Consider the following 16213-nt stretch of genomic DNA (forward strand, 5'->3'; position numbering starts at 1 on the left):
TCTGTAGTAACTCAGATCCCAACTCATCTAATATCCCATCACAGGCCATTGGGCATGTTTACTGCTAATAGTCAAAGATCAATTAACTGCCAAAATTAGGCTATCCCATCATACCATCCTCTCCATATCAAGCTTAGTCTTGAAGCCAGATATGTCTTTTGCCTCCACTGTTCCCCTTAGAAGGCTGTTCCAGAACTTCACTCCTCTAATGGTTAGAAACCTTTATCTAATTTCAAGTCTAAACTTCCTGATGGCCAGTTTATACCCATTTGTTCTTGTGTCCACATTGGTACTTAGCTTAAATAATTCCTCTCCGTCCCTGGTATTTATCCCTCTGATATATTTATAGAGAGCAATCATATCTCCCTTCAGCCTTCTTTTGGTTAGGCTAAGCGAGCCAAGATCTTTGAGTCTCCTTTCATAAGACAGGTTTTCCATTCTTCAGATCATCCTAGTAGCCCTTCTCTGTACCTGTTCCAGTTTGAATTCATCCTTCTTAAACATGGGAGACCAGAACTGCACACAGTATTCCAGATGAGGTCTCACCAGTGCCTTGTATAACAGTACTAACAGCTCCTTATATCTACTGGAAATACCTCAGCTGATGCATCCCAAGACCGCATTAGCTTTTTTCACAGTCGTATCAGATTAACGACTCATAGTCATCTTGTGATCAACCAATACTCCAAAGTCCTCCTCCTCCTCTGTTACTTCCAACTGAAGCATCCCCAGCTTATAACAAAAAATCTTGTTATTAATCCCTAAATGCATGACCTTGCATTTTTCACTATTAAAATTCATCTTATTACTTTTACTCCAGTTTACAAGGTCATCCAGATCTTTCTGTATGATATCCCAGTCCCTCTCTATATTGGCAATGCCTCCCAGCTTCGTGTCATTTGCAGACTTTATCAGCGCATTCCCACGTTTTGGGCCAAGGTCAGTAAGAAAAAGATTAAATGAGATTGGTCCCAAAACCAATCCCTGAGGAACTCCACTAGTAACCTCCTTCCAGCCTGACAGTTCACCTTTCAGTATGACCCGTTGTAGTCTCCCCTTTAACCAGTTCCTCATCCACCTTTCAATTTTCGTATTGATCCCCATCTTTTCCAATTTAGCTAATAATTCCCCATGTGGAACTGTATCAAATGCCTTACTGAAATTGAGGTAAATTAAATCCATTGTGTTTCCTTTGTCTAAAAAATCTGTTACCTTCTCAAAGAAGGAGATCAGGTTGGTTTGGCACGATCTACCTTTTGTAAAACCATGTTGTATTTTGTCCCAATTACCATTGACCTCAATGTCCTTAACTACTTCCTCCTTCAAAAATTTTTCCAAGACCTTGCATACTACAGATGTCAAACTAACAGGCCTGTAGTTTTCCGGATCACTTTTCCCCCCCTTCTTAAAAATAGGAATTATGTTAGCAATTCTCCAGTCATACGGTACAACCACTGAGTTTACAGATTCATTAAAAATTCTTGCTAATGGGCTTGCAATTTCATGTGCCAGTTCCTTTAATATTCTTGGATGAAAATTATCTGGGGCCCCTGATTTAGTCCCATTAAGCTGTTTGAGTTTAGCTTCTACCTCTGATGTGGTAATATCTACCTCCATATCCTCATTCCCCTTTGTCATCCTACCATTATCCCTAAGCTCCTCATTAAAGACTGAGGCAAAGTATTTGTTTAGATATTGGGCCATGCCTAGATTATCCTTAACTTCTACTCCATCCTCAGTGTTTAGTGGTCCCACTTCTTTCTTTGTTTTCTTCTTATTTATAAGGCGATAGAACCTTTTACTGTTGGTTTTAATTCCCTTTGCAAGGTCCAGCTCTACATTGCTTTTGGCCTTTCCCACTTTATCCCTACATGTTCTGACCTCCATAAGGTAGCTTTCCTTGCTGATTCCTCCCATCTTCCACTCTTTGTAGGCTTTCTGCTTTTTCTTAATCACCTCTCTGAGATGCTTGCTCATCCAGTTTGGTCTAACTCCTGCCTATGAATTTTTTCCCCTTTCTTGAGATGCAGGCTTCTGATAGTTTCTGCAGCTTTGACTTGAAGTAATTCCAGGCCTCCTCCACCTTCAGATCCACAAGTTCTTCAGTCCAATCTACTTACCTAACTAATTTCCTTAATTTTTTAAAGTTAGCCCTTTTGAAATCAAAAATCCTAGTCACAGTCTATTTTTGTTTATCCTTCCATTTAGTTTGAAAAAATGAAAAAAATAAAATCAAAGACTATCCAGACTTAGGGCAGTTCAGATAGTGGTACTGCAAAAGGGCAGAAGTGTAACAGTAAAAAAGAGAATAATAAGCTGGAGCAGGAAGCGCCTGGATTGAATCAACAGACAACAGAGTCAATCTGCTGTTACAGCCTTACCAAAGGAATCCCAGGATAAGACCCAGGTAGATCACGGGAAATGTACGTGTCAAAACACTAACACCGGAACAAATCAACATACCCTTAGAGCCCCGACTAGGGTTATTCTATCTACTACCCAAGATCCACAAACCCGGAAATCCTGGACGCCCCATCATCTCGGGCTTTGGCACTCTCACTGAAGGACTGTCTGGATATGTGGACTCTCTACTCAGACCCTATGCCACCAGCACTCCCAGCTATCTCCGTGACACCACTGATTTCCTGAGGAAACTACAATGCATTGGTGACCTTCCAGAAAGCACCATCCTAGCCACCATGGATGTAGAGGCTCTCTACATGAACATCCCACACACAGATGGAATACAAACTGTGAGGAACAGTATCCCTGATGATGCCACAACACAACTGGCTGCTGAGCTCTGTGCCTTTATCCTCACACACAACTACTTCAAATTTGATGACAATATATATCTCCAGATCAGTGGCACCGCTATGGGCACCCGCATGGCCCCACAATATGCCAATATTTTTATGGCTGACCTGGAACAACGCTTCCTCAGCTCTCGTCCACTCACGCCCCTTCTCTACCTACGCTACATTGATGACATCTTCATCATCTGGACCCATGGGAAGGAGTCTCTGGAAAAATTCCACCATGATTTCAACAGCTTCAACCCCACCATCAACCTCAACCTGGACCAATCTACACGGGAGGTCCACTTCCTAGACACTATGGTGCAAATAAGTGATGGTCACATTACCACTACCCTATACCAAAAATCTACTGATCGCTATGCCTACCTTCATGCCTCCAGCTTCCATCCCGGGCACATCACACGATCCATTGTCTACAGCCAAGCACTGAGGTACAACTGCATCTGCTCTAACCCCTCAGACAGAGACCAACACCTACAAAATCTCCACCAAGCATTCTCAAAACTACAATACCCGCATGAAGAAATAAGGCAACAGATCAACAGAGCCAGACGTGTACCCAGAAGCCTCCTACTGCAAGACAAACCCAAGAAAGAAACCAACAGGACTCCACTGGCCATCACATACAGTCCCCAGCTAAAACCTCTCCAACGCATTTTCAGGGACCTACAACCCATCCTGGACAATGATCCCACACTTTCACAGGCCTTGGGTGGCAGGCCAGTCCTCGCCCACAGGCAACCTGCCAACCTGAAACATATTCTCACCAGTAACTGCACACCGCACCATAGTAACTCTAGCTCAGGAACCAATCCATGCAACAAACCTCGATGCCAACTCTGCCCACATATCTTCACCAGCGACACCATCACAGGACTAACCAGATCAGCCACACCATCACCGGTTCATTCACCTGCACATCCACCAATGTAATATACGCCATCATATGCCAGCAATGCCCCTCTGCTATGTACATCGGCCAAACTGGACAGTCGCTACGGAAAAGGATAAACGGACACCAATCAGATATTAGGAATGGCAATATACAAAAACCTGTAGGAGAACACTTCAACCTCCCTGGCCACACTATAGCAGACCTTAAGGTGGCCATCCTACAGCAAAAAAACTTCAGGACCAGACTTCAAAGAGAAACTGCTGAGCTTCAGTTCATCTGCAAATTTGACACCATCAGCTCAGGATTAAACAAAGACTGTGAATGGCTTGCCAATTACAGAACCAGTTTCTCCTCCCTTGGTTTTCACACTTCAACTGCTAGAACAGCGCCTCATCCTCCCTGATTGAACTACCTCATTATCTCTAGCTTGCCTGCATATATATACCTGCCCCTGGAAATTTCCACTACATGCATCTGACGAAGTGGGTATTCACCCACGAAAGCTCATGCTCCAAAACGTCTGTTAGTCTATAAGGTGCCACAGGACTCTTTGCTGCTCGTGTCAAAATTGTGCGCTCAGACCCATGTGGGGAGAGCAGTAGGGAATAGTGGTTGCGATTCGTGGGAGTTGTAGTCTAAGGGTGGGGGGGGCGAGTTGGAGCTGGATCTCTACTCACTAGCCTCATTATGAGGATGAAAAGGATGGTCCCCATGAGCTTCCTTTTCCCTAGGACCCTTCTGGGGAGTCCCCATATGGTCCCTTGCTTGAAATACTGGAAGAGCTGTAGACACCTGTAGCCCCCATGATAAGGAAGTTTGGTCCCCGAGGGGGTAACCCAGAAGGAGAAGAATGGGTAGAAGTCAGGCCCTTCACCTCTAACCAGCAGGGCCAGATTTTTTTGTGGGCTCAGCTCCAAACATATTTGTGGGCCCCTCTGGGGGAAATGGAACATGGTGCAGGGAATTTGGTCCTTGGTGAGAGGGGGCAGCAGGGAGAGGCGGAGCCTGCCCCCAGGGAGCCTGAAGTGGATGGTCACTGGCCCAGAGTGGCAGCAGCTGAGGGCTCCTCTTCACCCGTCTCCACTGGCACCTGCCTGCCAGTGATGGGAGCAGAGAGGAGCCCTCAGCCGGCTGTCTGCTGAAAGGAGAAAGCAGTGGGCTGGAGGGGAGAGGGCAGGGAGGAGCTGGGAGGTGGGGCCAGGGGCAGAGAGAAGCCCTGATCTGATGAGGGGGTGGGGTGGGGTTGGGGGAGGAGCTGGAGGGGTGGAGAAGAGAATCATAGAATATCAGGGTTGGAAGGGACCTCAGGAGGTCATCTAGTCCAACCTCCTGCTCAAAGCAGGACCAATTCCCAACTAAGGGTATGGCTACACTTACAGTTGTACAGCGCTGGGAGTTACAGCTGTCTTCGTACAGCTGTGTAGGGAAAGCGCTGCAGTGTGGCCACATTTGCAGCATTTGCAGCGCTGTTGGGAGTGGTGCATTGTGGGCAGCTATCCCAGCTTTCAAGTGGCTGCAACATGCTTTTCAAAAGATGGGGGTGAGGGGGAATGTGGGGGAGAGAGAGAGAGAGTGGATTTTTGGATCTGTCAGCTCCCTGCCTTGCAAGTTCTAAGGACTGGAACATACACATCACCAACCTGCAATTAACTTAAAAGTTTCGAGCCCTTCCCCCACCCCTCTCTTATTCACTAAATGCAAATTATGCAGTCCTAAATAGCCTTCAGACCACATAAGCAGCTGCCCAACACGGCCCCCCCCCCCCGCCGTGTGACTTCTCTCCTCAAGCAAACAGCTGTGAACATTCCAAAGCAATTCCCCTGCCTGCCTCCGCTTGCTCCAGCAAACAGGAGCTGTGTTTGTTTTTTAGATAAGCAGCTTTGTGGAGCTCGGAGTTCAGCCATTCTTCCGGTTTGTTGTGAGCAGGCATTCTGGGATACCTCCTAATACCCTGGAGGCCAATAACAGCGCTTTTGGTGGCCACACTTGATAAGCAGCGCTGCATCACCAGCGCTGCAATCGTTACACCCCAAGCAGACCAGGTGTACAGCCAGCGCTGCAGCCAGGGAGTTGCAGCGCTGGCTGTGCCTTGCAGGTGTGGACAGTTACTAAGTTGCAGCACTGTAAACCCACCACCAGCACTGCAACTCTCCAGTGTAGCCAAGCCCTAAATCATCCCAGCCAGAGCTATGTCAAGCCTGATCTTAAAAATCTCTAAGGAAGGAGATCCACCACCTCCCTAGATAACCCATTCCAGTGTTTCACCACCCTCCTAGTGAAAAAGTTTTTCCTAATATCCAACCTAAACCTCTCCCACTGCAACTTGAGACCATTACTCCTTGTTCTGTCATCTGCTACCACTGAGAATAGTCTAGATCCATCCTCTTTGGAACCCCCTTTCAAGTAGTTGAAAGCAGCTATCAAATCCCCCCTCATTCTTCTCTTCTGCAGACTAAACAAGCCCAGTTCCCTCAGCCTCTCCTCATAAGTCATGTGCTCCAGCCCCCTAATCATTTTTGTTGCTCTCCTCTGGACTCTTTCCAATTTCTCCACATTCTTCTTGTAGTGTGGGGCCCAAAACTGGACACAGTACTCCAGATGAGGCCTCACCGATGCCGAATAGACATCACTGACCTGTCCTTGCTGAGGCTGAGCAATGATGAGCTGTCCTGGCTGGATGGTAGTAGTGGATGTGGTGGTCTGTTGTCCTTGCTGTTGCCCCTGTACCTGTACTGCGGCAGGCTGTTAAGCAAGCGTGAAATAGTACTGGACAGGCTCAGCAGGAGTCACAGCCTGGTGCACCTCTTCCTGACGTTTAGGAGCCAGCTGCTCTGGGCAAAGCGCAAGTGGAGCCACTGTAAACCTGATACTGCTGACCAGGCTAGAGCCACAAGAGAATTGTCCTGTTAATCTGGAGCACAGCCTTGGCTGGCAAGGATAGCTGGCACCCCTGGTCTTACTCCAGCGGATGTGGCAGCAACTCCCACTCTCCTCTCGGAGCCAAGATAGGGGCTAGGGGTTCCCAAATGCTTTGGCATGTGGAGCTCTACCTCTAGATTTGTTGTTGCTGTCTGTACTTTTCTTGGCGTAGGTTTTTTCCTTTCTCCCTAAGCTGTTGTTCTTTTTCTTCCTTCCTCCCCCTCCGCTTCTTCTCTCTTTCCCTGTCTGCTTTTCTCTCTCTCGCCTCTTCCTTCTTCCCTCCTTCTCTCCACTTTTCCTTTCTCCACCTCTTCTGAAGAAAATTAAGAGTGCTAGTTTATTTTGCTAACAAGGTTTTGTGGGAAAAGCCTCTTGGCACACCCTGGGAACCAGTAAAGATTTCATCAAGCTACCAGATAGCTGCCCTTAAGGCATATAAAGAGATAAAATGGCGCACATGGACTCCAGAAAATCTGGCAATTTCAAAAAAACACTGGAAGGTGTGGGCCTAAAATAAAATAAAACGGGGTAAAATTAAGGAACAAATCTTAGTTACAGGCCCTGATCCCCTGCCCCCAAAGCAATACAGGTATCCAAGAAAGGCAAAGGCTAGCCTAGAAAAATATAACTGATGGGCTTTTAAGCCTAGAAATTTTAGTGGAACAGCCAAGCCTCAATAATGCTGCTCTCTGGCCAGTCCTGAAAAGTGATGGCAAGACCTGGAGGCTGGTAGTTGATTTTTTGCCCTCTTAATTGGCTGACACCCCCAATGGCCCCTCTAGTGGCTAAGTATCAGGAGGTGATGGCCTCCATTGTGGGGTGGGGGTGGCTGTGGTTTTCAGTTTTGGATTTGGCCAATGCTTTCTATGCTTTCAGGGAAAATGGCGCCCTGGGCGAACTTGTATTTTGGTGCCCCAGCCCCTGTGGGTGCCCCACCCCGCATTGCCCCCATGGGCTCCCCAATCCCCATCACCTCCAGGTTCTCCTGCCTCCTCCCAGTGCTTAATTTGTATCGAAAGAGATGCCAGAGCTCAGCCCCAGCACATGTGAAGCACTGGCTGGGTGGCAGGAGAGCAGTGGCTGCTGGCCGGGTGCCCAGCTCTGAAGGCAATGCCACCACCAGCAGCAGTGCAGAAGTAAGGGTGGCATAGTATATGGTGTACTGCCACCCATACTTCTGCACTGTTGCTGCAGCTCGTGGTGCTTGGCCCTTGGCAGGCTCCGTGCTGTCACATGCGGGCTGCATCTTGCTGGGAGCCCACGGCCATCCCGCAGCCCTCTCGCCATTCCTGGCTCACCAGGGGCGCCATTTCTGATTTTGAGGGGTGGGAGGCAACTGGAACTGTGATTTAGGGGCTATTTAGGCACCTGAACACTCTAGGTTGGTGGGGTTTTTTTTGCAGGTAACAGATATTAGCTGACAGAAGCTTTGTATCCAATTCCTAATGAAAGAAGGAAAATAAATACACAAACTCCAATGAAAGCCACATTTAAGTTTATATTTACATTTAGATAATACAGCAAGATATTTCCAATCCTAAGCCTGGAGGTACTGGTTCTGGAGCCTTAACACAGAGATCAGAAACACACGTTTGATATTTTGTACACTATCTTTAGTAGAGATAAAGAAAATCTGCTTGCTTACTTTCTCTAACAGACACACTGTGTTACTGCCATTATCTACTCTATTTTAGTCAATTGTTTTTCACTCCACTAAAAATACATTTACTTAATTTTAACATACATGATTAAGATATTTTTCTTTTATTAAGAACAAGAATTTTTTAAAAATTATTTTGGCATTTATGTATGCAGATCACAATCATGTACGTGACTCACAATATTTGACTCCATCAGTACTATTAGTATTGGACTTGGAACCACATTTATTTTTGTATGATTTGTAAGTTATTTTACAGATATAACTAAAAATACCGTTTGAAAATAAGCAACCTTCATCTGCACAGTGTCTAAAATTGTGTTTGTTTAGATAACTTTTTTTAAACTGGCACTGCTAAGGTGAGTACAAGCTAAATTTACATTCTAGAAGGATACTATTATTTGATTGTACCATTTTAAATGAGTGACAAAGCACAATGTGGTAATAAAAGTAAGGATAATTACTGCAGCCAGGGCAGGACAGGTTAGGCATTTTAGAACTCACTTCTCAATGAATTAAATTTAATCATAATAGAGAAATTTATGAAATGCATAGACCAATCAAAAAACTGAAATAACAGCACTGTAATCGTCAATGAACTTGGAAAGAATAAAATTACAGAGAATATATGTGCCTTACACACTTTGACAGGAAGTACCAAGAAATAACAACAAAACCACCAATAATAATACAAGTGTGTGTGTTGGGGGGAGTGTGTGAGAGAGACTGTGTGTGTGTGTTGGGGAAATGTGTATGCTTGACAGAGTATGTGTGCACAAAAGTGTGTGTGTTGGGGGAGTGTGTATGCATGACAGATTATGTATGCACAAAAGTGTGTGTGTTGGGGGGAGTATGTGGGTGATAGACTATGTGTGTATTGGGGGATTGTGTGTGAGAGAGTCTGTGTGTTGGGAGGAGTGTGTGCATGCCTGACTGTGTCATCACGCTGTCTCTTTAAACAGGGTACTCAGGAGCCTGAACACTTGTTCAGATAGCAGCAGCTGCTGTGGGCAGCACTCACTCCTGAGTCAGCAGCAGGCAAGCTCTCCCTGTTCTCCGACCTAGCTCAGCGGCAACTGGGTATACGGGTGGGGGGAGGGGAACACCCTAACATCAGCCCCCCAGCTCTGCACAGGAGACAGGCTCCTGGTCCAGAGCAGCTTACCCAAGAGCAGCTCTTTGAGGAGTGGAGAGGAGATGTGAGCAACAGTGGAGCAGGATGGTGGGAGGAGGGGCAACCCTACCCCAGAGGCAGGCAGCAGTGCTCCCCTGAGCATGGCACCCTAGACAGTGGCCCCCCTCACCCAGCTGGCGACTCCCTCCCTGCCCAGCCACGGCCGAGTCCCATCTCCAGAGATGTGCAATTGATGCTCCTTAAAAAAAAAAAGCGTTAATTTGTTTTGAGTTAATCGCATGCCTTAACTACGATTAATTGACAGCCCTAGTAGAAAAGCTTGAACACTGGAAACAAGAACACCCTGAAAGCTCAGAAACCAGAAGGCAAAGAAAAATAACGCAATATTAAAAAAAGATTTTAAAGCCAATCTCATGATTTTAGGGGGCCTGACACATCATTTTTGAATGCTTGGGGCTGGCAAGACTAATGGCAATGTGTGATAGCTATAATTTACATATTTTCCATGTCTTTGCTCTACTTAAGATATCTCATTTTGGGAGATACCTATTCCTCTGTCACGGTCTTAATGGTATACATACCAGGGATCAAGTCTGTTTCTACTCTGAAATTCTATATGCCGGCTCCCAAAGAAGGGGATGATTTTCCCAGTGAAAGAGGCGGTGAAAGTAAAGATTGGCTCTCTTCCAGAAAATGTAACCTCATAAAATGTAACTTTCTCCCCTTCATAATCTAGATAAACCCCAATTTTACTGGGGCCAGAAAGTAGGTTCAGAGACGACTTAGGGGAGGTGAGGGCCCAGTACTTATTCGTTGTATGCTCCAAAGCCCAGATCCCCTCCCCTGGCGTACGGCTTATCACTCCCTGATCTATCACAGACTGTTTGGCAATGCCCAATACCCACTGATTTTTGTTCCCCACCTCCACTTCCCAGTAACATCTCCCTGAGGTGAAGCCCTTAGAGCCCAGCACACAGGGAGCAGGGTAAAATCTGTTCTGTTTCTCCAGAAATTCTGTGTGTTGGTATTCGTGTATCACACTCTCATCTGTGGACACGACAGAACAGGGATTTGCCAGGTCTGGATCCAGAGTGGCCTGCACTGCAAGAGGGGAGAGAGAGGAGGAAAGCGTTAAGGTCTGTTCTCACTGCAGAGTTAACCCAGGCTTTTATTCGGCTGCTGACCCTAATGCCCTTCCCGTCTAGATGCATAAACCCCGCACCTGAGTTCAGTGGTGCTTTCCACCCATGCCAGCTGGCTTGGATGGGGAGCTGAGTTACAGCCTGGGTTCCACTTTCACTCTGGCTGGTGCCCTGCCCACCTTGCAGCGAGGGCACATGCTAAACCATTCCAGTGCTGAGTCAGAGAGTCTGAGGCCAGAAGGGACAATCAGGTCATCTAGTCTGACCCCCTGTATATCACAAGCCACCAACCCTACCCAGCACCCACACACCTAACCCAACAACCAACACTAGCCCAAAGCACCACAGCCCACAGCAGACTGGACTATGATGTGCCACAGGCAGAGAACAGAAGGTACCGAGGTGCACCAGTGCCCGAGACCCCCACAGTGCAAGGAAATGATTAGGTGAGATATCCCCAGATAATTCTGGCAAGACCTGCACCCACATGCTACAGAAGAAGGGGAAAGACCCCCAAGGTCCCTGCCAATCAATCATAGGGGAAATAGTCCTCCATTGCCTTACCACAATTCCCCTGTGAAAGATAGATACTGGGCCCCACGACTCACTAGGAAAGAACTGCACAATAGCTCAGCTTACAGTGGCACAATCAGCCATGGGATGTGCTCCCAGAATTCCTAGTGACTCACGTGGGGGAGAGCAGCACCAGTGAGGACATGGTAACTCAGGTCAGGATCAGCAGTGTGGCTCCTCACAGCCAGCCCAGGCTAGCCTGGGTGCTGATCCCAGGATTCACGCTGCAGTGAAGACAGGCCTTTACAGGCTGAGCTCAGCTCTAGGGGAGGCTAGGACCATTTCTCATGCTCCCCAATAGCCTTGTGCTGCCTGGGGCAGTCTCTGATAGTCCTGGGGAGCTGCCTGTTGGCTGAAGCTGAGCAGGAAATTCACTGTCATTACTTCCAGGCATCTAGGAGGTGCTGTGGGGAGGGTGTGACAAAGTGGGAATTTTTGTAATATTTTTATGATGCCCATATATGCCTCAGTTTCCTCTATTTGCTGCAAAGTTACTTAGTGGGTGAAAAGGGACTGTCTGCTCTGGGGAGAGGCTAAGGGTATGGCTACATTTGGAATTTCAAAGTGCTGCCGCGGCAGCGCTTTGAAGTGTGAGTGCAGTCAGAGCGGCAGCGCTGGGAGAGAGCTCTCCCAGCGCTGCATGTAAACCACATCCCTTACGGGTGTAGCGTGCAGCGCTGGGAGCCGCGCTCCCAGCGCTGCTGCCCTGATTACACTGACGCTTTACAGCGCTGTATCTTGCAGCGCTCAGGGGGGTGTTTTTTCACACCCCAGTTGCAGCGCTGTAAAGTGTGAGTGTAGCCAAGGCCTTTGACACAGGTGTGAGTGTCATCTCACTCTCAGGGGCCTGAGGTCCCATATCAATGAAGCTCCTGAGAAGACAATGGCAAATCCAATTGCCCAATGTCAGAGAATAACAGAGTTCTCACTTTTTGGTTGGGTGCAGTAGAGTCAGATACTTTATTCTGTTTAGCAGCTATGGCAGGGAGAGAGTGCACTAGGACACAGGGTCTCCCCTTCCTAGACAGGTCTCTCAACAGGTAAACAATTACAGCAAGACTTTATACTTTTGTTACAGACAATAATAAGCAACAGCTGCATTTTGTTTATACATAGGTCATCCTGATATCTTGTTTTTCTCACTTAAGAGACTCCAGTCTACATTTCGTATTATCTACACATTATCTACACAAGGTCAAAACAACTTCTCACACAGTTCTTTTCCACTCACCTCACACAATCCTCGCTTTTACAAATCTCGTGTTATTAGGGTTACACTTAGCCTAATTCTTGCTAACAGAGACTGTCATGCATTAAGATCCCCTACAAATCCCTGTCAGTTCTTGACCTTCTTCCACACCAGACATAGATACCTAGCAACAAACAACCCAGAGAGCCATGGACTTCCCCACCTCTTAGCAGGGAGGCTGAGCCGCATGTCCCCAGCTCAGGAACAAAGGACTGGGATGAGGGTGTGAGGTGGAAGTTAAGTGTTGGCTGCAGGAAGCAGTTGGTGGCACACATGGGAGTCTAAGGGTTTGGCTACACTTGCAGCTGTACAGCACTGGGAGTTAAAGCTGTCTTTGTACAGCTGTGTAGGGAAAGCACTGCAGTGTGGCCACACTGACAGCTACCAGAGCTGTAGTGTGGCCACATTTGCAGCATTTGCAGCGGTGTTGGGAGTGGTGCATTATGGGCAGCTATCCCAGCGTTCAAGTGGCTGCAACGTGCTTTTCAAAAGAGAGGGGTGGAGTGGAGTGTGACAGCGTGGGGGAGACAGAGTGGATTTTTGGAGCTGACACTGTGTCAGCTCCCTGCCTTGCAAGTTCCGACCCCTTCCTCCACCCCTCTCTCATTCACTAAATGCGAACAGCCTTCTTTGTTTTTTTCCTCACAGACCAGATAAGCAGCTGCTCCGAAACAGACCCCTCCCCCTGCCCGCCACGCTGTTTCTCTCCTCAAGCAAACCCTAGCTGTGGACCTTCCAAAGGAATCCCCCTGCCTGCCTCTGCTCGAGCAAACAGTAGCTGTGTTTGCTTTTTAGATAAGCAGCTCCGGGAGCCTCGAGTTCACAACAAAACAAAGAGAGGCATCACAACAAAACAAAGAGTGTTATCTTTACTTAAAAAGCATTTTGGGAAGATTCTGGAGGTCAGTTACAGTGTAGTAAGATTAATCACTGTTTACACTGGCACTCCAGCACTGCAGCACCAGCGCTGTTCTCTTTATTCCTCTCGTCGAGGTGGAGTACACACAGCACTGTAACCAGGGAGATACAGCACTGTATGTGCCTTGCCAGTGTGGACGGGGAGTGAGTTGCAGCGCTGTAAAGCCACCACCAGCGCTGTAACTCTCAAGTGTAGCCAAGCCCTAAGAAAGGAAATCAAATGGACAGGGAGACACAGCTTGAACAATGGGGTTCACCAGAGCTTGGCTGGGCTCTGGCTACCCAGAATGGATGATGTTGTTGTGACGTTGCACTCCATACATTTTGTGGAAATATGCTTATGAGTGTGAATATGATGTAACTGGAACATGCTTTATGCAAAAAGGTCTCTTGTAAGGTATCATAACAAAGGTTATAACCTACTGAATATATTCCTCCTATTTGTATGCATGTATCATTCTTGTATCTGAAGCTAGAAATATGGAGTAAAACTCTGAGGTCCTATTGTAATTATGCAAAGTGTGGGCCATTAATAGTGGCTTAGAATCTTGATGACTCCCATTGACAAGGACAATTGGTTGTGAATGGGTTTATTTACCTGCAAGCCTTCCTGTATATGTGTGGGCCAGCCTCTGGGTAATGAAGAATGAGATCTCACAGGATATGTGCAGGGCCGGTGAAAGGATGTTTCGTGCCCTAGGCGAAACTTCCACCTTCTGCCCCCCCCGTGCCCCGCCCTGAGGCGTCCCCCCCCCCCTCGTGGCAGCTCCCCCTCTCTGCCCTGAGGTGCTCCCCTTGCAGTAGCTCCCCCTCCCCACCCCCTGCTCTGAGGCACCCTTCCCACCCCAGCTCTCCCCTGCTCCACACAGAAGCACGAGCACCCCAAGCACGCCATCGCTGCTTCACTTCTCCTTCCTCCCAGGCTTAGGCACTGCAAACCTGGGAGGCGGGAGAAGTGAAGCAGCCATGGCATGCTTGAGAAGGAGGCAGGGCAGGGGTGAACTGGGGCGGGGAGTTCCCCTGCGTGCTGCCCCCCTCCCTTACTTGCTGCAGCTGGCCCTCACTGCGCTCTCCTGCCCCAGCTCCCTCCACCTAAATGCCAGTGGCGACCAGGGTGGCTGAAGATCCAGCTGCTGCGGTCGCTGCCGAAGAAAATGGTGCCCCTCAAATCTCAGTGCCCTAGGCAATCACCTAGGTCGCCTAAATGGTTGCACCGGCCCTGAATATGTGACCATGTTACATGATACTGGAATCCATCTTAAATCTGGTACTTTTCCATTTAGGAGGGATGGGGGCCTTGTGCCAAAGCTATAAAAAGGGGGTGAAACAGAACAAAGGGGGGCTCCCAGTCAGGAGAGAACCCCTGCTCTCCACCTAAGATGTCTGCTGAAGCTAACAAGGACTGTACCGGGGAAAGGATTGGGCCCAGACTAGGAAGGTGTCTAGTCTGTGAAAGAAGCTTATTGGAACATCTCTGAGGGTGAGATATTACCTGTAATCAGTTTCTTAATGTATTAGGCTTAGACTTGCTAATAAGTTAACAAGCTTTATTTTGCTTGTTAACTTACTTTGTTCTGTCTGTTATTACTTGAAACCTCTTCAATCCTACTTTGTATACTTAATAAAGTCACTTTTATTTATTAGTGAACCCAGAGTAAGTGATTAATACTTGAGGGAGCAAACAGCTGTGCATATCTCTCTATCAGTGTTACAGAGGGCGGACAATTTATGAGTTTACCCTGTATAAGCTTTATACAGAGTAAAACGGATTTATTTGGGGTTTGGATCCCATTGGGAACTGGGTGTCTGGGTGCTGGAGATAAGTAACCCGCTGACCTGTTTTCAGTTAAGTCTGCAGCTTTGGGGGCATGGACCAGACCCTGGGTCTGTGCTGCAGCAAGCTAAGGTGTCTGGCTCAATAAGACAGGGTTCTGGTGTCCCAAGCGGGCAGGGAAAATGGGCTTAGAGGTAATTTCAGCACATCTGGTGACAGTCCCAAGGGGATCTCTCTGACTGAACCTGTCACATCTGTAAGCTTCACTTCTCTAGGCTACACTAACCAAAGGTTTCCTGTGCTGTAGTCCAGTTGACTAATAAACCTGTTTGACAATGCTGACTGAGTATCACTGTAGGGGTGCATTGCTCCGTAGGATTGTACAAGTCTCCCTCTGGGTGTATCTCAGTGAACAGAGCTCACTCTGTGAAGCAGGAGTGCAAGGGACCCAGAGGTCCAGCCTCAAAGCAGTGAAGCCGTGTGGCTTACCTTGGAGGAATAGTGGGACCCTTAAGGGGTCTGGCACACTTATGGGGTTCCTCCCAAAGACTGTTCGAAAGCTGGGGCCATAGCACCAATCCTGTGGTTCTGTGACAAAGGGGATCTCTGCCTTCTCCCTGCTTCCCCTAGGGGTGCTCCACATCCAGTAGCAGAACAGAGCAGGGGCGGTGGCAAACACTAGGCAGAGGAAGTACAGGGACGCCAACTTCAGCTTTTCACACCTTTCCACAGTACTCTATTCCCCCCTCATCTCCTGGTGGAAAGTCCCCAGGCCAAGAGGAAGGCACGAGAAGTGAGAACTACTCCATCCACTCAGACCAGGAGAAAGGAGTGAGCAGCACTGCTGGAGAGACATCTGGCTCTTTGGTACAGTGGCAATTAGACTTCCCGGTGGCGCTAAATGTCCCCACCAGGGGATGGGTAAAGGTCATCCAAAGCTTGTGCATTACAGTCATTTTGGGGAGGGAACATGGTCTAGAAGTTACAGCAGCTTGGTTAGAAGCCAGGACTCCTGGGTTCTATTCCTAGCTCTGCCACGGACTTGCTGTATGACCTCAGGCACTACCTTGCTCTGTGCTACGGCTTCCCTTAAATGTACAGTTTCCGGTACCACAGGAAGCACATCCTA

General features: G+C 47.8%; 3 protein-coding genes across 5 annotated transcripts in view; 1 reads left to right on the top strand and 2 right to left on the bottom strand.

The window, feature by feature from the left end:
• LOC127032443 (zinc finger protein OZF-like) overlaps positions 1 to 16213 on the top strand; it is a 605001-nt gene that overhangs the window by 103999 nt on the left and 484789 nt on the right. The gene's annotated exons all lie outside the window — the stretch shown is intronic.
• The window catches only part of LOC127032454 (butyrophilin subfamily 1 member A1-like), a 199953-nt gene that overhangs the window by 48457 nt on the left and 135283 nt on the right, over positions 1 to 16213 (bottom strand). The gene's annotated exons all lie outside the window — the stretch shown is intronic.
• The window catches only part of LOC127032459 (zinc finger protein RFP-like), a 38229-nt gene continuing 30134 nt past the window's right edge, over positions 8119 to 16213 (bottom strand). For both annotated transcript variants that reach the window (XM_050919749.1, XM_050919747.1), the window contains one exon: positions 8119 to 10529. In XM_050919749.1, coding sequence (XP_050775706.1) covers positions 9994 to 10529 — 536 coding nt within the window. In that variant the 3' untranslated portion in view covers positions 8119 to 9993. The remainder of the gene's footprint in view (positions 10530 to 16213) is intronic.

Source organism: Gopherus flavomarginatus, chromosome 12 (genome assembly GCF_025201925.1).
Source record: "Gopherus flavomarginatus isolate rGopFla2 chromosome 12, rGopFla2.mat.asm, whole genome shotgun sequence".
Lineage (NCBI taxonomy): Eukaryota > Metazoa > Chordata > Testudines > Testudinidae > Gopherus > Gopherus flavomarginatus.